Source organism: Copidosoma floridanum, unplaced genomic scaffold (genome assembly GCF_036245765.1).
Source record: "Copidosoma floridanum isolate Cflo_tuat_1 unplaced genomic scaffold, Cflo_Japanese_pri ptg000001l, whole genome shotgun sequence".
NCBI lineage: Eukaryota > Metazoa > Arthropoda > Insecta > Hymenoptera > Encyrtidae > Copidosoma > Copidosoma floridanum.
In genome coordinates, this window is record NW_028321878.1 from 3,276,960 (window position 1) to 3,304,867 (window position 27,908).

The following is a 27,908-nucleotide window of genomic DNA, read 5'->3' on the forward strand; positions in this document are numbered from 1 at the left end:
TTTGTAACCCTAGGGTGTGTGTGTGTGTGTGTGTATGCATGCCCGCTAAGTCATTTATAGTAACATGCACGAGGAGACGGAAAAGCCACTCTTTAGTCAGTTTCGAAATTTTCTTTCTTTAATATTTTTTTTTTCTTTGCGAAAAAATCACGAATGTCATTGTGGCAACATAATTTTGTAGAATTTGTAATGAATATCTGGCTTACTTTAGGAATTAATCGTTCGTCAATGACTGACGTTTTGAAAACCTTGTATATATCAATCACTCGTTAATTCATCGTACAAGTGGCGGTATTTTGATCATCGAGTAATTGATTTTGAAATTTCAAGGCGTTTATGGAAAAAAAAAAAAAAAGATGGCAAAAGTAACAAAACACGTTACTTTTTTTAGCATAAAAAAAAATGTTTGCAAAGTCAGTGCTTATTTTTATTTAGGATAATTGTCGGCTCTTAGAGGAAATGAGCTAATCGATTAAATCGGTAGTATTGTCTGGTTTTTGAACTACGTCGATCAATCCGACGCATTGCACAGGAGTTTGAGACAGTGTATCGTCGCTCGTATCATTAAAAAATTTTTTTTTGTCTCCTCTGCGAGAGACGAGCCAGTTTATCATTATTATTATTATTATTATAATTATTATTTTTTAAATTTTTTTATTAAAGCTTAATTGTGTACATGTCTTTTGTGTATATTAACGCGAGCGATAGTCACTAATTCCTTTGGTGTTTTCTGCTTACTTTGCGACAGTTAAAAACTCCGCCGAGTTCCCATATCACGTTGGCAATGTCTAATATTTGTTTATTTATTTTTTTTTTACTTGAGTTATTAAATTTTTCAATGGTTTTTTCTTTCAACTTAAAACATACTTATTAAAAATTTTGGTATTTTCAATTTAAATTACTATCGGTAAAATATGTAGATATGTATACGTATTTTAATGATATATAGTACGATTCTTCACGATTTTTACGCTATGTGTGAAAAAAAAGAGAATACAAGGACAAATTTAACAATAACAAGCTATTAAAGAATCTAAACTTTAACAGTAAATAATTATCATTAGTGACAAATATTGCGATTAACTTCTAAATGATAATTGATAAAACGTAACTGTGCAGTAAGTAAAACATTACACGATACTCTCTTATCTAAAAATATATAATAAACGTATTGATAATAAAGCATTTATAATAATAACGTACAATAAAAATATATATATATAATTGATGATAGGTTCATCAAATCTTGGATAATAACTCACGTAATAACATAATTTATCATCGATTTATATTTCTAAATCGATTAAAATATGCCTCGAATTAAATGTTTTTTTTTTTTTATAACTTTGAAAAAGCAAAATACACTCAAGGAGAGTGACGGTCTCGCTTGAAAACAAAAAAAGTTTTTCAAACAAAAGGTCATATCTCGCCTGGTTTTGCAATTTTTACAATCTATAGTGTAAAATGTTACAATCGTTATCGTCGCACATTTAGTTTACATGATGGGTTGTAAATTTTATCAACGTACAAATAATTTGTTATAAAAATACGAATTCGAGAAGGCATTGGAAAACACATGAACATTTAGTTTCGCTCGCTGGCTGACTTTTTGTCAAAAAGACCATGTAAGTGTTTAAAAATCAAATTATAAAAATTTGAATTATGTGTGTCTTTTATAATTAATAAAAAAATTTTTTTTCTGTATCAGCACTCGCTACTTACTTATTCAATTGTTAGTATTACGATGCAGTATATTCCAAAGTTGTTTTGATAGTAAAAGATAGGCTCAGTGGCATGCTAATTTTGAGCACAAATTTTGTTATTAAAAACATTTGATCGACCGAAATCGCGTGTCTTCGATCCATTTTAAGATACTTTAGTATTATTTTGATTATTCCCTCGATCCCTTTAAATAATTATTGCAGTCTCTATGGCAAGCGACACATACATTTAGAGGACCCCTTTGAATTTTTTTTTTTTTTTTTTTGGACTACAGTCTTCACAAATTTTTTGCATACAGTCATTTTTTTTTTTATTTTTCAAAATTTTACAAGTATTAATTAAATGTTTCCAAAAACTGTTGTAATCTCGTTAGAAAAAGTTTAAACAATTAATTTTTAGTTGTATATTACGCATGCAATCATAGCTTATCCGTAAACGTAGCATATATATATATCTCACTGTCGCATCTCCTCGATCGTCCATCCATCATTGCTATTTATTTTTATTCAATGCACCTACGATTTGCGTGTCTCTTTCAAAAAAGCGTGAACAAAATTTATGTGTGTCTTACTCAATTAGGAAACTTTTTTTTTTTTTATTACACGTATTTAATGTACTGTATGTATATCTGTCAAAATGATTCTAATAATCTTATTTTACACTACTTACAAGTTAGACTTTTTTTTTTGTTTTTGTTTTTGTTTTTTTTGGTAGACGCAATGACGCTGCTCACTTTTATAGCCTATGATTGAATATTCACACGCAACGGGTCGCTTTTTCATATGTATATGGTTTTTATGTTTCTCGTTCCGCGGAACAATCGTAAAACCCAAGACCACGAACAGACGCGCGTGATGAAAAAAAAAAAAAAAAAAAAAACACGTCCCCAAATCGCGGACGATTCAAAATAAAACACGGTGTACAAGACTCGCTCAGAATTGCAGGAAGACTGTTATTTTTCTTTTTTTGTTCTTCTTCATTTTAAAATCGGTATTTACAGCGCCGACTCGGCGCGTCCCTCGTCCCCTTCGATCAGTCAATCACCCAGTACTTTTTTTCCCCCCCACCCACAATTTCCCAATAGTCGGAAAAATGAAAAACACCCAACGCACCTATACACCCACTCTGTCGATTCCCGATCGAAGCCACAGCGAACGAGGGCCGAACCGGGAGAACTCTCCACACACACACACACACTCGGACAATCTTTGGACTGACAACGAAACGCGATCGAGCAGAGGGCCGGTCCGTCTTAGCGGGCTCGTCTGGCCCCGCAGTTACCCAGGGCACTGGGTACGAGGGCGGCGATCAGACGGTCGACGAGGCGCGACGAGGTCGAGGATGCGGAGCCGCGTCTCTCGGCGTGACGAACCGGGGGCGGCTCCTGGGGCGGCAGCCGCCCCGCCAGACCCTAGGAGGGCGCCCGGGATATCACCGGCTCGGTCGCCGGCTGGAGCGAGGGCCCGGGGTTCAGCCGGCCTCACAAGCGCTCGACGTAGTTGCCCGGGAAGGTGCCGAAGTAGCCCGTGCGCTGGGACGAGCCGACGTACCTGGGCGGGACGTCCAAAACCAGCTCATTATTATACATCAACATGTGCGTTATTCCGGGAGGATCAAAAAGGGGAAATAAATTACTAACCAGCCATCGTCGCATTTCTCCATCACGAAGACCGTGTCTCCCTCGTTAAGTTCGAGCTCGTCCTCGTTCTGCGGCCGGTAGTTGTACAGCGCTCGGTACCTTTAATTAATCAATTATTATAAATGCATTTGGGAGCCAGAAATTTATTGACAAAGTCGTATATGCTTACGGTATCGGTTCCGAGTGCGTGTCGACGTGCAGAGTTTCATTGACGGGGGCCACCTGTAGCTTACCCACTCCTCCCTTTGGCTGCAATGACGTTGAATTTTATCAATTGAGGAGAAATCAAAGTATAGTACAAAAAAAAAAATCAAGTAAAAACATACCAGTGAATTATAATGGGGCTGGGTTGTGTTGATAGTGACGGGCAGCGTAGGCGAGTAATGGTGGGCTCCCATACTCAGTTTTCCGCTGGACGTCCCGTTGGATAGCATACTGTGAGCAGCCGGTGAGGCTACAGGTTTGTTTTGAATGGGGGTTTCTGAAAATTAAGAGAAAAAAAAAAAATTATAGCTTTCCGATAAGGTGAATGAGTCGCGTGAAACGTACCAGGTCTGGGACCGGGTTCGCTGAGGACGTCGACGTAAGAGACCGGGAATATTCCCTTTCTGTTGCCGACTCGACCCTCCCACCAGTTTTCATCGACCCTCCTGGTCAGGCACACGAGTTCTCCTGAAAGAAAAAAAGAAGAAAAACAATCATACCCACGTGTCGTTGGATGATGAAAAAAAAAAAAAAAAGAGCTTCTTACCTTTCGCCAGGGACAGCTCGAGGTTCGTCTGGGCGATAAAGTTGAACTTTGCGCGCGCCTGGCCCTCGTAGGATTTCTTTGGCAGAGTTCTGATCTCGTCGTAGGGTATAATCTGCAAAGGACCAAAAAGCATTTAATATTTCCAAAGAGGCCCATTCCCTATCCAAGCAAAGCCAAAATTTCGTTCTCTCTCCTCTTTCACCACTCGGGCGAGCATATCGATTTCGCTTTGTCGAACACAATGGGGTAAATAAATAAGTCACTCGAGAGACAGACAGACAGCGAGTGGTTCTATATAGACGACAGCAAAAGCCAATAACAGCGAGAGCAGAGTTCGAAATTGCATCGCACCGGGAGAGGCACAAAAGTACAGCTCACCTCGACGTAATTGAAGGGGAAGAGGCCGACCATCGCATTGTGCTCGCCCTCGTACCAGTTCTTGTCGACCTGCCGGCGCACGAAAATCAAATCTCCCCGCCGGAAAGTCAATTCGCGCTGCGTCTGTCCGACAAAGTTGTACAGGGCGCGGGCGACCAGCCGCGGCTCGGGCGTTTGCTCCTGGGAGCGGCTTCTGTAGCTCAGGTCGTCCACAAAGTCGTCGTAGCGGTTCAATGGTATCGGCGACTTTTGCGACGGTCTGCAAAATTATTTATTCATCGGCTTGGGTTGAAAATACAGTTTTCTCAAGTAAAGGCTGCAGTCATTCAGCACTGATTTTTTTTCTTATTTACGATTGTTAAATAAACCTAGTGGTAGTAGAGCTGGTGAAACAATTGATTGATTTTTTTATTTGTAAAAATTTAATAAATTTTATGATCTTGTGACGCAAAATGGTCATGTCTATATGATAGTAGTAGTAGATCAAGAAAAATATGGTCAGACACGATGTAAATGTGACTTTCTCATAATTTTATAATTAATCGATGTTTGAACGAATTTCATTTTAAAACTTTTAAAATCACACAAGTCCACAATGCAGGCGTTTCCATTTGCGACGATGGGTAAAAGCACTCGGATTACCGCAGATGGTATGTTTTGAAAAATCTCAATTATCAGTGCAGCTACGTATTTGCACAAAAAAAAACCGCGATCTTTTTATAAAATGTTCTATTTCTATGATAAAAAATAAAAAGGTGGAAAGGGACTGTTTTCTCAAACCAGCTGGATTTTTTCGTTTGCCTTGCTTCCGACAACTTCGCACCGGAGCGACTCCTCGCTTGGCAAACACGAGATTTCGCTCGTCCGGTAAGCACTTTCATCGATTTTCTAGGAGTACAAATAAAAGAAAAAAAAAAGGGGGACGAGGAAACCATGTAAACAAATAAATTCACTTTGGCCATCGAAAGGGAGTTGTAGGGTGACTCCATTTATCAGAAAAAACCAGCGCACGCAGAGAAGCTCTTTCTCCTCTCAAAGCGCCGAGCAAAAAAAAAAAAAAAAAATTTCGTTCACGCGTCCGACCAAAACTCGACTGTCCCCATGAATTGACCGACCTCGAGAGTAAAACAAAAAACAAAAATCAACTCACACAAAGTTGTCGGTGTGCCGGCGCGAGTCGATGTCGTGCAGCTCCTGGAGGTACTTGCGCCTACGCTCCTCCTGGTAGACGCGGCGCATATTGTCAGCACTGCGCCGGGCCAGCTCCTCCTCGCTCAGCGGCTCCTTCGCCTCGGAGCGCACTGGCGAGCGGTAATGGATCGTCACCTCGCCCTCCACATACCGCCTCGGCGACTCTGTTGGTAGAGAAAAAAAAAAAAAAAAAAAAAAAAAAAAAAAATCATAAATATACGTTACACGCAATACCTACTTAACAACAATGGCCCCCATAGTCTCTCGTTAGCAAACAGAGAGGCCGTATAGTGCGATGATACAGAGTTAGCGAGTTTCGCGCTGCACTTACAGAAACAACATTACCATAGTCAACCAGCGCAGACGAGAGCAGCAAACTCTATATATATACGCACACAAAGCTTGTAACTTTTATTTCCCGAGTCCGGCGAAAATTACGAAAAGCGCGAAACAGCCCTCGTAAAGTCCCCCCCCGGGGGGATGGGGGTGGAGAGGGGGACCATGTATATATGTGTATATGCGTGAACAACACACTCGGATGGAAACTCGGAGTGTCGCACTTTCGTCGTGGCTCTATCTGTACATGTTTGCTTGTGCACAATTGTAGCGCACTCATTAGCCAAGCCCGGCAGACTTTTAGCGTCGCTTCCGCTGCCGTACTAATACGTACACACACACACACACCCACACATGAGTTTATTCGAAAGATGGTAAAACAAACGTGCAGTTGCTTCAACCTTTACCCCTTTCTATGTGCGTATACTGTACATCAATTCAGTTCATGAGTCAAGATTCCTATATTTTTACAGTATACCCATGTACCTATATGGTATACGCGCTCGCGTGAAATCCTCGCGGGAGCTAGTACGTATAATCAATTAGAGAATCTCTAGCATCTGGTTATCATTTGCGTACAAGTTTACTGCCTATGTGGAGAAAGACAGGGAGGGTAAATAGACTTGCCCAAGTAATGAAAAAAAAAAAAAAAAAAAAGAAAATTATCCGTAAATTTTAAAATAAGTCGCTTAATGAACGCATACGCAGTGTTAGGGTGCCGCGGACACCGACCCCGCGTAAAGAACATGTGTGTACATTCTATAATTGGCTGCAATTGGTGGAATTCGCGCGCATCGCACGCGCTCGTTCGGAGGCCCATCCGCACCCGAGTGTGATGGCCGGCAAACAAAGGATCGCGGGAATCGTCGCGCACGACTGGCTTGGATGGCTCTCCCTGTACACATGTATATTTATATACCTATACATGAAAATGTGTCTCGTCCGTTTCACCACGAGCTCCGTTATGTACAGTTGGCCGTGCTTTCGAAGGGATGACAGCTCGTTTCGTCGCATTAGTTTGAGTGAATGTAAAAAACGAGGGGTCAACATTGACATCTGTGCGGTGAGATGACAACGTACACGGGTCAAAGCTTGCTTTTTCGAATTAATCTTTTTCTTTCTTCTTTTTTCGCGCACTTCATTACCCCAAAGCCAGCCTCTGTGGGTCACATCTCGACAACTGCACGGAGCTACTGTGTGCACACAGGACCCGCAACCGGAGGGAGAGCAGGTACAGGAAGAGGAGAAGAAAAACGTCACGGACTGAAAACTCCAAACGCGAATAAAACACCCATTGTCCTCCCGATCTCTTTGGCGTCCACTCGGTGCCCCTTCGCCGTAACGAAACCCGACCCACCTCCCCCTGAAAGGATTCTCCAGATCGCGGGTGTTATACGTGGCCAAGGTATGGACAATTGGATCGCCAGATAAGCGTGGCCCACTTAAGCGAGTATACCCGGCCCCGTTCTTCGAGTAAGTGCATTAAGTATATACGGCTCGGCTTTCTAAGGCTTCGGGTCTGTTGTTGGGCGAGTGCCTATTGCCGATGACGACAGGGAGCTAACGGAGAGAGAGACATCATCGTCTGGCTGATACGCTGCCAACGAGCTTACAATTAAATTTTAACGCTCGCCGTGGAGAGTAAACAGAGAAAATTCGCTCTGGCGTCTCACGGAGGAGTCGATGGCGCTAATAAATTCGGGATGGCGGTTGTTTTCGTTACGACACTCGCCTGCGCGTGATCGCGCGGATGGAAATTGGATTTTTGATATTTACTTCTCCAACGGATTCGCGGGGACTCTGTTTGCTCTCGTCTCCCCAGTCAAGTGTATAAATATACTTATGAACAGCAGAGGGGAGTTGGATGGATAGGGGTTGAGACGGGATCCACTTGTACCTATATACAATATATGATGTAGTTTCGCGCGAGTTTCATTGAAATTTCGGAGTACTCATATACACCGTTGCGAGCTCGATAACTTGGCATTTGCACGTGGCCATATAAGCAAACACGGGATTTTTCATCGCAATTTCCCACCGACGAGTTTGCTCGTGCTTTTTTTTAAGCGGAAAAATAAACGGCTTACCGATCATCCGTAACTAAATCCCCGTAGTAAACAAGTATCCAAGTTTTCTCTCGTCGGACAAACATTTGTAACCCCATCACCCCCCTTAGGAAAAGGCGCTAGCGTCGGAGAAACGGAATAAAAAAGAAATTACCCGAGTGCTCGCGAGTTTCTCGAACTTGGGTGAAAGCTCTGGCGGAGTCGCGACTGTTGTAGTTGCGAATTTGTCGGGCTACGGCCATCGCCGGACAAACAGGGGTGTAGAGGTGGCACCTCACTGTGGCACAACAGCGACTAACTTTTTCCGCAGCACGCAAGCGTCTTCGTCTTAGGTAGTACACTGTCGCTCAAAGCTCCGCGGGTAGGAGAAGAAACAACGGTGCACGGTGGCGATGGTCGATCGCTCAATGAGCCACGGCGTTGGCTGTACATTTTTTTTTCTTTCCTTTATCAGTAGAGTCGCAACGGTAAGAGCCAGGTAACATCAATTATACACGAGAAGCGTTACTTTGGCACGTATGATAAACGAGAGCGGCCGCGTTTCGTCACGCGTTTGCTATACTGTACCAACGATTCTCGGGCGCGTTTAAGCAGAGGGCCGGTCGTCGGCCGATTGATCTGCGACGCTCGGACGGACGGACTGACACGAGGGAGGAGAGAAAGGGAGCTTGCATATACGCAGACACTCGCCCCAAACACCGATGACACCGGCACTATACGCGTCCACCAGTGAGAGAGAGAGAGATACGCTGCACTAGTACGTATATATATACCTACTCTATACTTTTACCGTGCCGATATAGTCCAATGCCCAGAGAGAGAGAGAGAATTAAGAGTTGGACTCGCGTAAATTCTAAACAAAGGCCTCCTCTGTCTCGCTCTGCTCTGCAGTATTGTCTCGTCCCCCTTCCACCGGTGCATGCGTTGACCCCGTAATACACTCCACCTCTATGCACAGGTATATACCTATAAGCACACGGGCTTCTGCTTCGGACTTATCGGTGAGCTTACTTGGCTTATATATATATACCGTGCTCCGTGCGGGAGTTGAGTCCGTGCACTTACGGCCGCACTGTTGTGTACACTCGGATTCTGGTTGCGTAATGGTGTCTTGGTCGCGGGCAGGTAGATGCACGAAGCTTTTTTTTCCTCGGAGGTGAATAGGTATAGCATTTATACGAGATTGATCTCAAAAAAAAAAAAAAAAAATGCTACCCCCGAATTGGAAAAGTTATTTTATTGGCAGAGGATGAATCAGCCGTACTCGGTAGCATCTACTTTAACCGTTATGAATATATATTTTAATCCTTAATTTTTCTCCAAAACAATCGAGCCAAAAACTATGTTTTCACCCACAGACCTCTCAAGCGCTATCGGATAAATCGGTGTTTATCTCGCGCCAGCGATCTTGGTTAAATTAACTCCCTTCCCCTCTAATCAGCGCCAATAAAATATAATACCATTTGTCCCCCCCCCTTACGATGTATACATAAATATATATCTCCCATGATATTGTACCTCGTAAATTGCCTGCCCTCCCTTACCCACGTGACATCTATTATGTATTTGCATGGTGTGTTGCGTAATCTCGCTCTCGTGCAAGCAGGGCTTGCCGTTAAAAAAAAAAAGAAGAAAATTACCGAACCAACAAATAATACGACAGTCCCCTGGAAGAGATTGATAATCCAGATTGCACGTATCTGTTTCTTCGAGCAGTTGAGGCGCATAATAGAAAGAAAAAAAAAATTCGCAACCTACAATTAAGTAAAAGTTACGGCTCTCTAAATGGGTAAGAAAAAAAAAAAAATAATAATAATCATCGGATAAACAAAGTGGGTACTATGACGGAGAGCTTACTTAATCAATATATTTTTTTGTTCATCGATGTGTACATTACCATCAGCTTATAAACGATACATTGGTGCTATTCCCAGTCTCATATATATATAACCGCAGTCAGTTAATAATATACAGCATATAGTAACACGTGGTAGTGGAAGGGAGAGGCTTTGCGGACGCGCACGACATCACGTAATTGACAATCTAGGTTTAATCTATTAATCCGTCCGCCTCCCGGTGAGGGATGGGACGGCAAGACTCCACTCTAGCTAATTCGAGCGATGAAAGTTTAATGGGGACCGTCTGATGGATCAAGCCCCTTACGTGTAGACGTACCGAGCTACATCGGCGATCATCTTTACAACCGAGCTATAGAGGGCATTATATCTGCGGATCCCTGATTGCGATGTGGTAACAACCTTTTCCAAGTGGCAACTACAGAAAAAAAAAAAAAAAAAAATATTGGCTCTGATGCTCATCAAAGGGTGGGGGTTATTTCGTTCTCGAAAACAATGGGATGATAATTTGCGAGGAAGCCAAGATTGGATCCTCAAGCACGTTGAACCAGTTGAGCGAAAAAAAGAAAAAAAAAAAAAGGAGAAGCAACCAGAGTACTGACTGTACGGTATCGGCCCGTAAACCGAGGCGAGCGTAGTTCCGGCCGGCAGTTCCGGCGTCGGCGCGCTCTGTCCCCAGCAATCGCCGTCCTTGTCTGTCCTCGTGGCAACAACCTCCTCCGGTTCCTCGGCTATCCGCTCCCTCGAGGCAGCCAGCGCGTCACCGACCAGCCTAGGCGACACCAACCTGCTACCACCACCAGCATCACCTTCGATCGCCCGCAACGAGCTCAAGTCCCCGCAGGACCTGTTGGCACCCTGGCCCCGACGCCGGATCATCCTCTCGATCCTCGTCTCCCGCCGGTGGCTCGTCACCGCCGACAGCTCCAACAGGCTCCGGCTGCCCCGCAACGAGCCACCCCTACCGATCTCCAGCCCCGCCCAGGCGTCTTCGCGGCCCACCTCCTCCTCCTCCTCCTCCTCCTCCGACGACGTCTCGGTCACGCGCACGTAGCTCGCAAAGTACTTTGTGTCCCCGTCACTGTCCGGCTTTCCCGTCGCGCTCCGCCACGTGCCGCCGTACCGATCCGTCCCAAAGTACGTGAGCGTCTTCTCGGGCTCCTTGTCCGGGGTGTCGAACTCGGCCCGGGACTTGCGGCCGTCGGTGCTGCTCCCGGCCGACTGGTTGCTCTGGCTCGTCAGGGTCTCCGTGCTCCCGAAGCCCAAGCCCCCGGGCTTTGGACAATCGGCTTGGAACTTGACCGGGGCGTGCTCCTTGCCACCCATACCGTCGTCGCTCCTCGTCGCTGGCAGGTCGGCGAAAAACTTGCGCCTGAGGTACCGGTTGTGCTCGAATATCTCATGCAGTCGGTCTCGGCTCGTGCGGAACTCGGGATTGTGGGGCACCACGTAGTCGTCCGGCCGCCTCGGTAGCTCATCCTCCTCCTCCTCGAGTTTGCTGTTTGCCTTGGGCCGCGACGGGGGCTGGTTGTCGGGGATGTCGCCAAAGTAGGTCCTCTCGAACTCGGTCCGCGGCTCGTTCCACTCGCAGCCGTCCAGTCCCTCCTCGCAGCGGGAGGGCTTAGCCGCGTTGTCGGCCGGCATCCTCAGGTAGACGAGGTCGGCCCGTTGGATCTCGGGCATGGACCGGCGCTGCACCGCGTGGCGCTCGAATCTCTGGAGCTGGCCGGCCGAGCGCATCCTCAGCCGGCGGGAGAGCCGCGATAACCGGCGCGGATCCTCGACTCGGCTCCCCCCTTGTGGCTTCTCGGTGACCATCGCGGGGCTACTCTGTCACTTATACTTTACTCTCGTCGATCGACGCTCGGACATGTTCCGTCAATGCTCACCAAATCCCGAACTCCCTTCCGCATCGGATTGAGTTCAACGTCGTGTTCAAGGCATATACATATAGCACGGGGTATGATGATAACACGCAATCGGCTGTGCCGGCAATTTGGTAAGGTTGGCTTGTTGCGTGCATAACAAGCCGAGTCGATGAGCTGCAATTACGACACTTTCGTCATGTTTTCACGACCGCGGATGTAGTAATCGGAACAACGCGAGTACCGTTGATTTCACTGCTGATTGCGCGGTTTTGGTTAAAAACGAAAAACAATACCCGATTCTTGTTCATTCATCCCCATGTTTGCACATCTTACACATTGAGGCAGCTATGCCAAACACAGCACTGATTATAAAAAAAAAAAAAAAAAAAAAAAAAGAAGGAGCTGCAAACCGACGCGCGAAACCAAAGTCTGCCGCGACGCGCTTTCTCGAGTGTATACAACATGAATGTGTATACGTGTACGTAGATGTGACCTTCGTTGCTCGGATGCTGAGAGCGAGAACAGAGCAAGAAAGGGGGAAAAAAAAAAACGCGAGGACGAGAGGCGCGTGGGTGTGCTGAGCGGGCCGATAGCCGAGGCGGCACTGCCTTCCAGAAACGACCGGGGGCCCCTCTCTGTTCGGAAAGAAGAAGATATAGAGAACAGCCGAGAAAGAGAGAGGAGAGTCCCTCGAGGGGCCGCGTCGAACCAGCTGGAGATAGGGTACACATGGAAGAAAAAGAGAGAGACAATGGCCCCTCTTCCTTCGCGCCAAAGGATCGCCACTATACAGAGGACTGTATATACACGACTCGACGCTCTGTTGGGCTATATTGTACATGTACAGGTAAGGATGTGCGCGTGTGTCCGTTTCGCCCGTCTGCCGGCATCTGCTTCCACCCAACGGTGGTTAAAGGGAGCGTTAATTTTTTTTTTCCGGCACTCGACATCCGCTGCCCCCGTCGCCCCGCGCACAAAAATTCAAAGGGCTGGTAATTTCGGGGGGAAAAGTAAAAACTCGGGGGGCTTCAGTATTTTAACATTGTTTCTGCGGGTTGAATAATTCTTAATGAACGGGCGCGCGCTATACCATCACGAGTAATTTACATTTTCATATTTTACACAGCGAGGCTTAATGAAAAACTAACGAGCGAAAAGTTTCGCCGGGATGTGTATCATGTATAATGCATTGCAGTTTAGTTGCGGTGTGTGTGTATAGAGAGTGCGGTATATTATTTTTATGATTATTATGTATCCACAAATGTGTTTCAAAGGGATGGATTGATGTTGCGTCACGTACAAATGTAAACAATGTGTTATATTCATTCAAAACTCGGATTTAACGATAACGCAAACGTGTTGAATATATTGTGTCAAAAATGCTTTTGCGCTCTACATTTTTCCTGCAAAGTCATTGTTTTTGTTGCAAATTTATAAATGGTCAAGAGATCAATTTTTTATTTTTGTTAAGTCCTTTAGAAATGATCAAACGAGTTGGTCTTTGAACCACACTGATGCGCGGAAAAACTTTTTTTTTTACGTTCATATATGTTTTTCAAATATCGCAACCCTTTCATCCCCTCGACTCGCGCTGAAGTAATCCTGATGGTAAATTAAAAAATTAAGTCATCTTCAACTTTCCACGCCGTTGAAAAAAAAAAAAAAAAAAAAGCTCATCAACGAGCTCGGCCAAGCGAAAGAAAAAAGTACACGCCCCGATAAAACAAACGAAGCCGGGGCTCTTTCGAAACAATAACCGGGCAAATCCAACAATAATTTAGACACCCCGTACTGTACTGTACACACCACTACCCCCAATATAACTCAAAGTGGCAAAAGAGAAGGAACAAAGTTACATATGGAAAAAGGAAGCGGATCTAAGACCAAGCGAACTTTCATCGCTGCCTTTAAGTACTGCTCCCCACATACACGCCATCGCTCTCCTTTGTTCTTCCCTGCATCCTCGACCCGATGTTTTGCTCCGCGCGGCGGTTCTCATCCGCTCTCGGCATCGGATCGAAGAGCAAACGACGCAACTATCTTTTTCTCTTTCACCGAAAGGACCCGGTGGGAGGACTCCCTATCTCTCGCCCGAAGAGTCGAGCGCTGCGCTTTATGCACACTTTTACGGTCCATGTGCAGCCGGCGATAGATTCGCGAGTTTTTCTTCCGGATGCTGCGCGACAGGAATGGTTTTTTGGGTTGTTTGTTTCACCCCCGAGTTATCGCAGCTAGAGAGGAGATCGTCAAAACGTAACCGAGCTTTTCCGTTCGGATTGAATGCTACGAGCCAAGTTTGAGGAACGAGTAAGTTTTACGATTTTGCGATTACGATTTAATCTCGGGATGAGTCTACAACTTAAATTTCAATAGGGTGCTCCGGTCGATGTGCCGCGTAACACCGTAAACGAGAGTTTTTGGTAATCCTTGATCCCGAAATAGTTTCAAAACGTTCTATTTCGAGGGGCTTTCGTGACGTTGATGCATCACCGCGTTAACAGTCGTCGAAAATAATTTCCCTGCCAACCGGCACACGCGTAACGTACAAGCATATACCTTTGAAAGCTCAAGCTCGGAAATAAACGCAACTTACAAATTATAACCCGTGACCTCAAAAACTCGGTACGAACTTTAGTAGAGTTATGCGAGAATGATTATCAACGAATAAGCATATAACACGGTAAGGCGTGTACAGAGGGCACGAAAATCTGGCCCAAAAAGCTCCGCCTGAAACGTACATCCCACGCGCGTCCGCCACGCAAGTATGACCATGTCAGAGATGAGTAGGTGTATACGCTCATCAAATGTCACCAGAGCGCTGCAGTGATGTCATATTGTTACAGCACAGGCGACGAAAGGGTGTTTGGGTACGTGTAGTGTCGTTGAAGCGGGACAGAAATAACGTGTACTCGTCGCGTGTATAGTGATACCGAGAGACTTGGAAGTTCAGTTTTCATGGACTACGCAAGTGTCGTAATAACGTTTATGTAGGTGCACAGCAAAGTCGCGTTACGACTATCGCGATGTCCTCGGGCGAGCGCAAGGTCAGATCGATTTGGCCGAGTGCGGTGTATACGTGTTCAGGAAGCTATCACGGTGGGGCGGGTGTATGGGCACTTGCCTGCAATTTTCCAGCTCGAGCGCTGACGCCCCTTGTTGTCGCGTGATTTTCCATCGAAATTGCGGGTGTTGGGGAGGTTTTTCCCATTTTTTTTTTTTCGTCGAGTTGTGTTTGCTCGTGTTAATTGCCCGACAAAAGGCGAATCAGAGCTGCGTCGGAGTAAAATTTCCTTGGAAAAAAATTTGCACCAAAGGGGCGCTGATTCTTGGAGAAAATTGCATCATACTCCATCATATCACACGTAGGCATGTATACGAGCAGAAATTGAGTTTCCACGCGAACTTATTGCAACAAAATTTCAGTCCGATCGAATCAACAGCCATGTACGTACATGGGGTGTATTTTAGGCGCACCGAACCGCTCGAGTTCGATGGAAAATTGAGTTTTTTCGCGATGTAATTGAGTTCGGCCCGTCTGCTCGACACCCTGATATATATATGCACGAGGGGCTTGTATTACCTACTATTTATACACAAATGAAAGCAAAAATCGAGGGGTATACTTTAAGCGAAGTTTCGGTGAAAGCGCGAGCGTTTTTTTTTTTTTTTACGTGTATGTTATCCTATTGTATATGTATAAACTGGTAATTAAAATTGAATCGAAATGAAATACAGCAGGTACAAAAATATTCATCGTATCATTCCTTTTGATTGCCTTGGCATATCGCGCCGATGGAATTCACACGATTCACGCGCGAAACAATCGGATGGGTGTATTACATTTGATTGAATGGAAAATAATCCAACAGGTTACTCGTGTGAGTTCATCCGATTCCACCGAAAAAATTCAGGTATAGAGTGACTCGGGGTTTTATAATGCATTAACAAGCTCGCGAAAACTGCTCCTGTTGGTTATAACTTTTGCAAATTTAAAAACTCAAGAATCCCCCCCTCGAGGTAAAAAATTGGGGAGGAAGGAAAAAAAAAAAAAGGTTCACTACCCTGAAATTCGAAAAGTCGTTAAAAGTACCGCGCTCGAGCGGAAAAAAGCGCCGATTCATCCGCGTACGCTCGCGAAAGCCTCTCCAGCTCTGCCGGTGATAATAAAGAGTGCGTTAATTCATACAGCCGGCGAGAATGGAAAGCAAACGAGCGAGATTTACAAGGTAATAATTAGCTCCGTTCGTTTTGTCTCTCGACAAATGAGCGGCACACGCGGTGTAACGGAGCTCCCGGGTGTAATTATAAGGCGAGAGTACATGTGTGTAATATACATACAACCGCGAGAATAAGTGGGCAGGAGTATACATGAATGGAGGAAAAGCTGTCGCTGAGATGGTAGACGCAGGGAAGGAAAATCGGGGAACGGGTATATATACGCGTGAGCGGCAACACCTGTCCGTCCGTCTACCATAGTGCACGAGCTACTTTTACGGAGCTGTACCCTTTTCCTCCCGAGCACGTGTCATTTATTCTACTCTAACGAGCCAGAGGGAAGAACGATGTATTTTTCACACCCACGCAAGCGTCGACGCGTGATTAATTTTTGTACACCCAAAGGCGCGCGTGTTTATGATGCCAGTGAATGGGGTTACGCGCGGAAAAAAGTGAAATCCCTCGAGAGGCTGCATACAAACTCTGGCGCCTAGTGCGAGAGTAATTGGCAACTGGAGCAAGTAAGGAGATGGAAGAAGGTTAACTTTTTTTTTTTTTCGGCACACTTCTTCCGATTGTCGTATACCCGCGTTTGTTTGTTTTCTCACGCGTGTGATTTTTTTCCCCTTTTTCATTTGTGGCGCGTGCAAGTGTTAATTAGGCGACGCGCGAGGAATTCGTCGTATTCCTTGGCATTTAATGAGCTTAATTAGAGTAATGGCAAAGGGGAGGGGGGGGGTGTCATTTTTATCGGAGCAACAGTATGGAACAGGTGCTCCGTACACTTGTATGATGTGAAAAATGTTGCCCAAATGTTAAAAAAAAACGTACATCACCATAGTTGACGATTTGAAAAACACGCCTCGACGCGCTAAGAAGATAATGTTATCACCTACGGTGAATAAATTTCAAAATTTCGTAAGCGAGATGAGCCATTCCTCCATCCAGCTGCGGCTTCTTATCGGTAAAATTTCGCAAACACGTCGCTTTGCATCGCGACTGTACACAAATACGCGACAGTGAATATCTTAAACCAACAGAATAAAGAATACTTGGAGGAAAAAAAAAGAAAAAAAGATTATTCAAAACGAACGAAAAGTAGGTAAGTATACGCGTGTGCAAAACATTCCCTATGCGCGGTGCGATTTTAGTTTGTCTATGCCGTGCACGCGCGATGGGCTGCCATACACGCGTTGCATTGCCAATCGGTATGTATAATTTTTTTCGCTGCCATGTGGAGGACGGGACGGGGTGACACGGCCGTGCGTCGCGTGCTGACGTTGCTATAACGAGTATTATTGTATAGTATAGCCTCAGCTCTCAATGAAAGACGTAAGCGTACAGTCGCGAATTAGCATACTTTTGAGCGGTGCGGGTCGAGGTTTTTATTGGCATGTACAAATATACATGTATGCATCAGCAAGGGTGAGGCTCTTTTTGACATACATTTCCTTCTAATTGTCACCGTTTTACGTACAATATGGCAGGTATATCACCACTTGGAGGTATAATCTTGAACGCCTTATCTGGCAAGTGTTAACGATCACGCGTAAGATCGTGTAAGAGGGGAACAAACAATTTTCGATTTTTATTGCAAGAAAATTCAAATTTAAAATCTATTTTCGAACGTGCGGGCATACGTAAGTATATAAATGAAGAGTTTGGTCAGAGCCGGCAAGTGCCCGTAACTTGAGCTCGATAAATTATAATGTTATCAGTTGTACAAGTGGAGCGTCTGGGTTGCGTATTTTTCGAGTATTCACTTGAAATTTTATTTCCATCATCTCTAAAAATACAACCACAGTCGTAGAAAAAAGAAAAATAAATCTTCGCTCTTTGGCAGCTTCAAAAACTCAAATGGCGTTTGCAGAGCGATAATATGTATAGTCATTGCAACTATCTCTAATTTTTTTCGTTTTTTTTCCATCAAAGCAAATCACAGTGAAATCAACAGTACGAGCATTCGCGCACTTTCACGGACACATACACGAGACACAGTAGTGCACTTGCAAAAAAAAAAAAAAAAAAAAAAAAAAAAAAAAAAAAAAAAAAAAACAACTTTGTTGTACAAAAAATGTAACTTTGAGGGTCCCCCGAAAAAACGAAGGTTTCGGGGCGCCGAGCGTCTTGAGACTCGCCCGAATGTCCCACGCCGACACTGCCGCGAATATATCGCGAGCAAACAGTGGTAGCTCTATACCCGGTCACGTGGTACCTTCCTTCCAACTTTGCCATCATATATAAACGTGCACGCGCGTGTATTATCTCACGTGTACGTGAGTGCTGTTTTACTCTGTAACGTGCATGTATAATATATGTATACGTGTATCAAACAGTGTTATTCGCAGTGTACGTTTATAGGTATGCAATGTCGGTAGCGGGGGAGTGAGTGCAGCGTTATATAGTATGGGTACGTATACCGATATTACTCGGCGGAGAGTTTAACTTTTCGCCGATAATTGACTCGTTCGCTGCGATTAGGTCGGACGATGATTGCTCGCGAGAGATGGAGATCGCCAAGTGCTCGTTGTGGTGCGCCTTGTTAATTGCGCGTATATGTACCGTTTGTTGTTTATTGGGCCGTTGAGTGGGACTTTTTTGCTGGGTATTTTTGAGCTGGCTCTGTTTTTTTTTGTTCGGGGGGCACTAGTGGGTCGGAAAACTTTGTTACCCGGAGGCGCTGCCAAAACGATTTTTCGGTCGATCGAGCGGGTTCGTTTGTTTTACGGGTTGTTTCCTCTTTCTTTCTTTTTTTTTCGGTAAAAAAGTCACTTTTCAATTTCGAGTTTACGAGGAACGCTCTATTTGCACTTGTATTTTGGAGCTGTGTTAACTAGCTGGAGTCATCAACATTTTGAAATACCTACTCATACGGTTTGCTCGGTGTTACCGATGTTTGCTCCGTTATAATCCACAATGGGAGCGTTTGTTCTTGGCTCTTGGGCGTTCATGTGTGTATCCGAACGTCATAGATAAGATAATGAAAATACACTCTTATTGACTGTCCAAGGAAACACATTGACGCTGGTTTTTATGAATGCGCTCGAAGATGTAGCGAGAAAGAATGGGATCGATGACGACCTGTTTACGCGCAACGACGCGTACATGATGGAAAATATATAGCATCGGTAATTGGTGGAGAATCCGGATCATCTCCATCGAGATTTGGGTTGAAAATAAAGTTGGGAAATAAACAACAACAACAAACTCTCGTAAAGACTTTCATTTCCCGAGCCGGCGAAGGCCTAATCACGAGTTTCACTTCCTCCCGATCGGTGCATCCGTTAGGCCTCGTAACGGTACGCCGTAGCATACCTGCACACCCGTGCAAGAAATTCGTGCTTCTATATTATCAGCAAGCAAATACATATTTCACACGTCGAGGTCGTCGATAACACTTGCCGAGCCGTCCGAATTGTACAATTGAAAAATATTCGGTGATAAAAGGCACGGAATTTGTTCTCTGTCTCGAGTAGGTACTTGAGAATCTTTTTTTTTTTTTTTTTCGGTTAGAGCAACAGCGATTCGAGAGCCATTACGGTTTATTGCACCATGTGGCCCAATCTCCGTATGTACTTATAGGAATAGTTGCACAAAAATCAGCCGTTTTATGGACATACCAACAAAGTGTACCACGTGTGGTTATTAAAGTTGCCATGGAGTAAGTATTCCGATTCATCACGTAGTATTAAAAAAAAAATTTTTTAATTCAATCCTACAGTAAAGGATTTTTCGGTAGCATATTAGCTGCAATTTACGGGGTCGCGTTTGAGTAGACGATGAAGAAAGTTTAGAAAAATCGAGTGAAAGTGCAGACGAGCATAATACGCAGAACTGAAATGCACTCGACAATAAAATTAGCTACGCTGAGAAACGAAAGGGAAAAAAAAAAAGTTTTTAATTAAGAGCGCGTAACTCGCACACAAGCTGTGAAATAAAACTTAAAAATTAAATTTATTTTTAAAAAAACGTTATCTATTAGAATGCGACGTGTTTGCGACCGGAGATCGTAACCGGTGCAACAATCGTAACGCGTCCAATAAAAAACATCAGCATATACCGATCGCGCACGTGTGCACATAAGCAAAACGCAAAGCTATTTCGTTTCAAATGCACGTATACGCATAAACAAATAGATCCATTGGAACTCGTATCGAGTGTACAATGGCGCGTGTACAGAGTCACATTGTATACGTCCCGTCGTCATCGCCGACCTTCATCTCGTCGTCAAACACAAAAGGAAAAGAAGAAAAAAAAAAAAAAAAAAAAAAATTATAAAAACGTAAAAACGCGCGCGGGGCGCGGTCTGTCGACCGAAAGGGATCACAAAAAAGAGCTGCGTCGTTATCGGCCTCACAGGATCATCGTAGCGTCACGGATGCGCGATCGCTTTGACTTCCTCAATGCAATGTACATACACGCGCGCGCGTTACGCGACAATGAGCGTCTTTTTTTTCGTGCTCCACGAGCGTGCGTATATACGCGCGCGTTATTGGATTTTTTTTTTGTTGTCCCTTCTATCCTTTTGTCCCGTGCACACTATTGTTCGTGTTTGTCTCTCTGGGGGTGTGCTTATCGAGCGATCGATTTATCGTGTTTTTCCCTTTTTTTTTTTCCCGACTCCAGGAACTTTTTTCCAGTCACATAAAAAACCGAACGGATGTTTTCGCGAGTTCTCCTGTTGCCGTCTAATGGGCAATCGTCGTGATCTTGACTTTTTCTTCGAGAGCCGCACCGCGTGTACCAGTTTGCGTAATTTAGCTGCCTCGCCTGGGAGTGCACAGGAATTGTTCTCTTCTCCTCCTCCTTCTTTGTTTTCCACTAGTTTCGTAAATTCGTAATCGTCGAATCCCAGAAGCTTGTTATTTTTCGCGGAACAAACTTGATGCATGATGGATTACAAATAACTCTGACAAGTACAAAGCTTTGTTTTGCGCACAACGTGGCTTTTATTCAGACAAAAACATATTTGAGATTATAGTGTATTAATTCGTACAACATTGCATATAGCGGCAAGTATAATAATATTTGTCTTTTTTTTATCAACTAAGTATGTACTCGAGCATTACTTGAGACATGTATAATTACAACACACTCTCAATCATAGAAGCATTGTTTGAAAAGTAACTTCCCTCCCCAGCTGTAGTCTGTAAATTAAAATACGTGCCTGAACGAGGCACTCGATCAACGCCATTAATTTATATAATCACGGAAAAAAAGCAACAACACACGCCGTACCCACTAGATTTCCAAAAATAAACATTGCCGTGCTCCGTTTACCGGAGATAGAGAGCGACGGAGTATATAGATGATTGGCCGGCTGCCCGAGAGCCTCATCATCATCATCATCATTATTATCATTGGTTCTCCTGTCCCTCGTGTTTGCAGAATCAACTAAATTTCAATCGGTACACGCAATTGGTAGTCCCGTATCGCAAGCGCCACAGGCGCAGCTTCGCTCGATGAGCCTCCGTAATTCATCGACAAAGAAAATCGGGGGTAGGCGACTGTGGGCCTCTCGGTGCAGAGCAACGGGTCCTCGGGTCTACGTGTTCAAAAATTGACACGAGACGCATCGACAGAATTGGGAGGTGGCGCTGTGCGGAAGAACGTGCCGCGAATATAACGCCGCTGCGAGAGCTTTTTCAAATGTAAGGATTGCACGTGGCAGGTGTCTCAAATTTTTATGTTCCAGGGTATCGGTGCTATTTACCTGATGTCTAAAGAGCAGAGTGCGTATTGTAATTTAAAAAAAAAAAAAAGAAAAGCTCCTATATGAAATGTACTGAAAAAACGGTGCAATCGATCGCATACATACATGTAGGGAGAGGGGCGATAAAACTCTCGATTCCCATTAACATGCAAATATCTTGCGTGAACGTGTTAAAGAGAGAACGTGGTGCATATAAATCCTTGGCAGTCCGTATCGAAATGAACAAGAGAACGGGGCCTCTCTGTCACTTTTATCTGTACACGGGCAATATCGACTCTGCGTATATAGTATCCAATAAATAATTTAAATTCCCATTCATGGCGCTTCTTTTTTTTTTTTCCTCCCTTTTTGTCTCACTCTGATTAATAAAAAAAAAAAAAAAAAAAAAAAAAAAAACTCGTACGCAGAGAGGAGTGAACGGAAGGACATTCGCACGCGAGAGAGAATAATATCGAGGGTTCGCATAATTAGCGTCGTGTTCACGTGGGCTCGTATATTATAGCCCGCGGGGGAGTTGTCCCTTCCCCCCATTGTTGCGCAGTTACACATACACACATATACACGCAAATTGTGGAATATATGCAATCGATATCGGGCTACTGTACGGTTTGGTGGTTGATACTGTTATAAGTACAGCTGTACACGCATGCAGTGGCACGCAGGTATTACTATTACTTAGGTAGGAACACACATGATAACGTACACGCGCTCGAGTAGTTCCTTGCATGCAGTTCTCTCGTTCATGTATCAAGTATATATTTGACTCGAGAAATTTTTCATGCTTGCACTTGCCGGATGAGTGAGTATACACGTAATATTCACGATGCTGGTTATGCGGGCGATTGTTGCTGTGCATGCGCTTTGGTTCAATTGGACTTGTTTCAACGTAAATTAAATTCAAATAATGTAACATGGTTCAAATTATAATGAATAAATAAATAAATAGGTAAAGTAAGTAATTAAAAGAGAAACAAGAAACGTGGGAAAAGAAGAAAAACAATAAAAACAAGTGTTAATTAAAAATGTATGGATAGTATAGGTATTGGGAGAGGAAGAGAAAATCTTTTACCTTGGCGTTCGCCTCTGTAGTGTTGGGCTTTTGGCGGTGGCGGTGGCGGTGCATTCGTGTGTTCTACAATGGACGGGCGAAAATAAGAGAACAAAAAAACACAAACAAAAATAATGAAAAAGTATAACAGAGTGAAAAAGAGATGACAAAAAGAAAAAAAAAAAAAAAAAAAACTACAGACGGCACGTATGATTGAACAACAGCTGAATTTATATAAATATATTTCTTTTTTTTCCCATCTATACTCTATCGGTATATCGGTACGCTTTAATGCCGGTGCTGCAATTAAACGATACAAGAAGAAAGAAAGAGAGGGGGTAGAGTATAGAGAGCAATCAAGTGGCCTAACGGCGTCACGCGTTGACAAAGCGCCGCTGGGCGCCCGGACCTTCGAAGCTGACGACCGTGGGCCTGGCGCTGTAAGTCGGCATGGGCGGGCACCAGGGCCTGTAGCGCAGCTTGGGCAGCGGTAGGGGTGGCGGCGGGGGTGGCTGGTACCTGAACCTCGGCCTGTGCTTGCTCGGGTCGAAGGCCTGATTCGCAAACACGTCGCCACTGCTGCTCACGCTCGACAACTTCCCCCCTCCATCAACGAGGGACACCTGCTGCTGCTTCAGTATCGAGCCGGGCGTCAAACTCGGCGAGGACCTCGTCTTCTTGCGGCTCGGCGGAGTTATCGACCCTCGCCGCGAGAGGTCCGGGGGCGACGATAGCGAGCGCGCGTTGTCGTACCGACTGGGGTACCGATGGGCCACCCACCGGCCAGCCAAGTAGGGCGCAATGTCACGAAGCTCGTGCACGTTGGGCGCCGACGTGAACATCTCTCCGAGGATGGACGTGCCGGCCCCCAAGTTCGAGCACTCCTCGGGGCTCGAGCCGCGCTCAAACAGCTCGCGCACCCTATTCACCGGCCTCCGAGCCACCAGCTCCCGGGTCTCCTTGTTTCCCCTTCCCCGGCCACCCACGCCCCACTCGCCCTTCAGCTCGGCCGTCTTGCTGATCACGTTGATGTGGGGCATCGTGAGATCCTCGAGCCTCCAGGGGACCCGGGGTATGGGCGGGGAGGCGCCCCCTCGCCGGTGGCGGCGACCCCTCTGGACTGGCTCGTACTTGCGCCTGAGCCAGGCGACGTCGGGTATCTCCTGGGGCTTGATGTAGTTGGGCTTCTCGGTGGCGCAGAGCTCCCTCAGGAGGCTCCGCGCGAGTTCCGGGTCGCTTTGAAAGCGCTTGGGTGGACCCCTCCAGCCCCGGGGCGAGGAGCACAGTTCCTCGAGGCTCTCGAACTTGGCGCGCAATTGGCGGACGGTGCCGTCGCGCGCCAACTTCAGGTAACTGCGCCAATAGCGCTCGGGATCGGGCGAACCGCCACGCAGCCAGAGCTCCGGGCCGGGTGACAAGCGTGGACTGGCGCTGCGCGCTCGGCTCCCCGTGACGGTGTCGCCGTGGTCACGCTCAGCCACCCTTCCCCCACTGTCCGGCCGTTTTTCCTCCCGCGGCACGACCGTCCCCGCGGACGCGTCGGAGCTCTCAGTCGTCCCCCCGCTGTCCACCCGCTCGGGCTTGTTAACCGTGGATAGTTTCTGGCCCGTTTTCTCCAACACCTCCTTGCCGAGGGTCAGCGACAGCTGCTTCTTCTCGTCCTCGCTCATGCCACCCCCCGAGGCCCGGCAAATCGAGCCGCTCCGCTGCATACCCGAGCCAACGCTCGTCGGCTCCCCCTTTGACGCGATCATCGAGTGGCACCTGACGTGCAGCGGCTGCTCCAAGTCTCGCCGCTTCTTCTCGGGCACGAGGACCTCGTAGTCCGAGGGGGAAGCCACCACCGCGCTTTGGGGCTGATCGCTCCCGTAGATGTCGTTCAGCTGGTTTTTCAAGGCCGTGACCTGCTCGATGGACAAGCTACTCCAGAACTTGGTGCTCCCGCCGAGGCTCTTTTGGAGGGACGCCTGGATGGAGGGCCGGTCCGTGGGGGGCTCGAGCCTCCCGACGGCCCTTCGCGCGAGGGAGTCGGCCGCGCTGGCGACCGAGCTGCCCCGCCAGAGCGGCTTGTACGTGTCCTTCCTCGAGGCGATGTCGCGCCGGCGCCCCGCCTCGAGCTCGCTCTCCTCCCGGGCCAGCTTGTGGAACTGCTCCTTGATGCTCCCCACGGACCTCTCTTTGGCCCTGAGGCTCGCGTCCCCCCGCCACTTGGCGCGCTCCACGTCGCGAGTCGAAAAGAGAAAGTCCTTCTCCCGCTGGGCGAGCTTCAGCTTCCGGTATAGGCCTCGCAACTCCTGCTCGGCCCTCTCTCTGGTCCGCAGCTGCCGCCAGCGCTCGTAATCTATGACCTCCTCGTTCCGCAGCCTCGGCCGGAGCTCACCTAACGACGAGCCGGTCGTTGCCTCTTCCAGCCGTGCCACTCGCTCCAGACTCGCGTAAAACTCTCGCAGGTCCCGGTACTTTTTCGACGTTTGCCGCGAGCGCAGCCTCCCGGTGATGTACCGCTGGTACTCGTCCCGATCGGTGGGGGGGCCGAGGAGCGAGCCGGTGCTACGGCTGCCGGTGGCCAGGAGGGACGGGCTCGAACCTAATCGGTGGCAGTAGTCGGCCTCGCTGGCGCTCCTTGCTCTGTCGAGTATTCTCCCGCGGTGGGGTTGTGGTGGTGGTCTACTCGGCGAGGGGGATTGGGCGCGAGTGGCCTTGAGCGGGGGCTCGCTGAGACTCCGCTCATTGGGGGAGTCGCGCGGGGCCGGATCGGGGCTGCGGAGGGAGGTGGTCGAGCCGAAGGAGTCGGCGGCGCGGCGGTGGTAGGGGCTCGAGCTCCTGGACGAGATGCTCTCGCGCTCCCAGTTGCGGAAGCGCGAGTTGGACACTGGTCGCTTGTGGGCCAGGTAGATGCTCAGGGACTTGAGCGACGGCTCGGACCTGCACCCGTCGCCGATCACCTGAAAGGCCCGAGCTCGATCCAGCACCGAGGACCTACGGACGAGCGGGACCACCGAGGAGCGGGATGTCGAGGGTTCTTTGTGGGAGTTGCGGAGGAAAAGGTGCTGGAAGAAGGAGTCCGACATCGTGACCTCGTGGTGCTTCTTCAGGAGATCGATGGTCAACGCGGGAGACGCGTCCGTCCTTGGTGTCGCTGCTACTTTCACCCTGGCCGACGGTGATTTTTGGACCCTCCTTCTCTCGGATGGGCTTTTGGGTGATTTACCGAGGATCTCCCGGCCCCGGGGGGTGATGGCGGCCGTGATCTTCAGGGATTTGTCGTTGAGCCTGGTGCCCCCGAGGGCCGAGGCGAACGGAGTCGAGGAGCTCTTGACGACGGTGCCTGAGGCCAGGAGCTTGGTGGACACGGAGCGCGGGAAGCGGTCCCTCTGCCGCTGGAGGATCCGCCTGACCTCGACGGGGGCGGTCAGGTCCAGCGCGGATCTGCTCAGCCGTTTGCAGGACTCCTCTTGTTCCTTCCTCGTTCTGGCTCGGGGCTTTTGCTCCCTTTTCTGCCGGGACGGGACTGGATGCTGGCCGGAGATTGGGGCCCTCGTCGGGGCCTCGGTGGGCCTCTTTGCGCGTAACGGCACGGGATTGGAATTGGGGCGCGAGAGACACGGAGATGATCTTGGCTTCGAGGAGGCAGGACTCGGGGTGCGCCGAGTGTCGTCCACTGCCGTGATTGTAGCGGGGGTAGCCGAGTAGAGCTTGAGGGTGCGGTTGTTGCGCGAGGACTTTCTCTTGGGTGGCGAGGGTACTCTGTTGTTGGCGCTCGGAGGAGAAGCGGCGATGGGGGAGGTGGTCTTTTTCGTCGACGGGATGGACAGCGGGCGACTGGAGTTTTTGGGCGCTAACGGGGTCCTTTTGGACGGCTGCGACGCCATAGAAGCGACGACGGGAATGCGCGAGACGCTCATCGACGAGGTGGACGAAGCAGGTGAGGTCGAGCTGCTGTTGCTGCCGCACGTCTGCTTCTTTGTTCTACCAGACTTGGTCTTCTTCTTCTTTTTCGTCGTTGTAGTGCTGTGAACGCGGAGATTTATCAGTGTCGTTGCTGTCGATCCTGAGATCGGAAAGTACTCGATCTCCGTGTCGTCTGTGGACAGAGTTTTTTGTTTTGCTCAATCTTCTTGACTCGTTTCTTTTTTTTTTTTTTTTTTTACTGTAAATGACAACAACATTGCCCCCGTAACCAGAATAATTCTTGCGTGGCGCCAATTGTAAGTTTTCGTGCTCTGCTTGAAATCGATAGTATACGTGATACGGCTGCTTCGGTTTTTCCAGAAGTAGTAGTGGAAGTAGCTATAGTAGTTATACAGTAGTGGTGATGGTAGTAGTAGTAGTAGTAGTAAGCGTGCGGAGATCCTTAGTTTCCTTAGGATTGTATATACTTGATTTTGCTGCTCGAGTGTACATTCGCATTATTGTACGTGAAGGCTCTTTATTTTTTATATTACTGCTTGCTTGGAGATACTTACACATTATCTGGTGCGTGAATTTTGGTGCTTATATTTGCTTAATATACGAGAAAGTTGAAGTAGTAGGAAAACGTGACGTCAGAGAAGGTAACGAAAAATATTAATTAACTTGCATGAAATACCTACAGGCGTACCAACATTGATATAGAGTGACAGTACTTAGTAACAAAGTATTAGATGGTCCGTTTGATCGCAGAAAATGATTTTTTGGATGGGCAAAAAAAAAAAGAATATAAATTGCTGTTGTTTTGTCGTTCAAAGTGAACTGTGCCTTTTAGATGACCGATAATTTTCGTAAAATTAAATGATTTTGCAAAAGCCGTAACAACTCTAACTATGTACACGTGTTGGTTACTCGATGTATGAAAGCATTTTATTGATTTTTTTTTTTTTCTCGAGGTAATGTAGTGAAACGACAAGAATATGATCTGCGTCTAAAGTATAAAAGACAAGTATAAAATTGGTGCAGATACAATCAAAAGAGTACAGTGCTATTCAGGAGAACATGAAAAATAAAAAAGTTGCAAAATTTAAAAACAAAAGTCCAAAGCTACTGACTGCATGCCTCCTCGTCTACTTGTGATGCAAAATCAATTGGTTTCTACCTAAGCCAATAATGACAACGAGGCTCTACGGTATAAATTTGTGTTTTTTTTTTT

The 27,908-nt window shown here is 46.6% G+C and overlaps 1 protein-coding gene across 1 annotated transcript in view; it reads right to left on the bottom strand.

Moving 5' to 3' along the window:
• Nucleotides 1-2,602: 2,602 nt before the first annotated feature.
• CAP (Cbl-associated protein) overlaps nucleotides 2,603-27,908 on the bottom strand; it is a 54,249-nt gene continuing 28,943 nt past the window's right edge. Inside the window, exons 17-27 of the mRNA XM_089588792.1 lie at nucleotides 23,405-26,867; nucleotides 23,193-23,371; nucleotides 22,805-22,867; nucleotides 5,641-5,845; nucleotides 4,491-4,749; nucleotides 4,113-4,224; nucleotides 3,911-4,033; nucleotides 3,688-3,842; nucleotides 3,531-3,610; nucleotides 3,362-3,460; nucleotides 2,603-3,272 (exon numbers count right to left, since the gene is read on the bottom strand). Coding sequence (XP_089444918.1) covers nucleotides 3,203-3,272; nucleotides 3,362-3,460; nucleotides 3,531-3,610; nucleotides 3,688-3,842; nucleotides 3,911-4,033; nucleotides 4,113-4,224; nucleotides 4,491-4,749; nucleotides 5,641-5,845; nucleotides 22,805-22,867; nucleotides 23,193-23,371; nucleotides 23,405-26,867 — 4,808 coding nt within the window. The 3' untranslated portion in view covers nucleotides 2,603-3,202. The remainder of the gene's footprint in view (nucleotides 3,273-3,361; nucleotides 3,461-3,530; nucleotides 3,611-3,687; nucleotides 3,843-3,910; nucleotides 4,034-4,112; nucleotides 4,225-4,490; nucleotides 4,750-5,640; nucleotides 5,846-22,804; nucleotides 22,868-23,192; nucleotides 23,372-23,404; nucleotides 26,868-27,908) is intronic.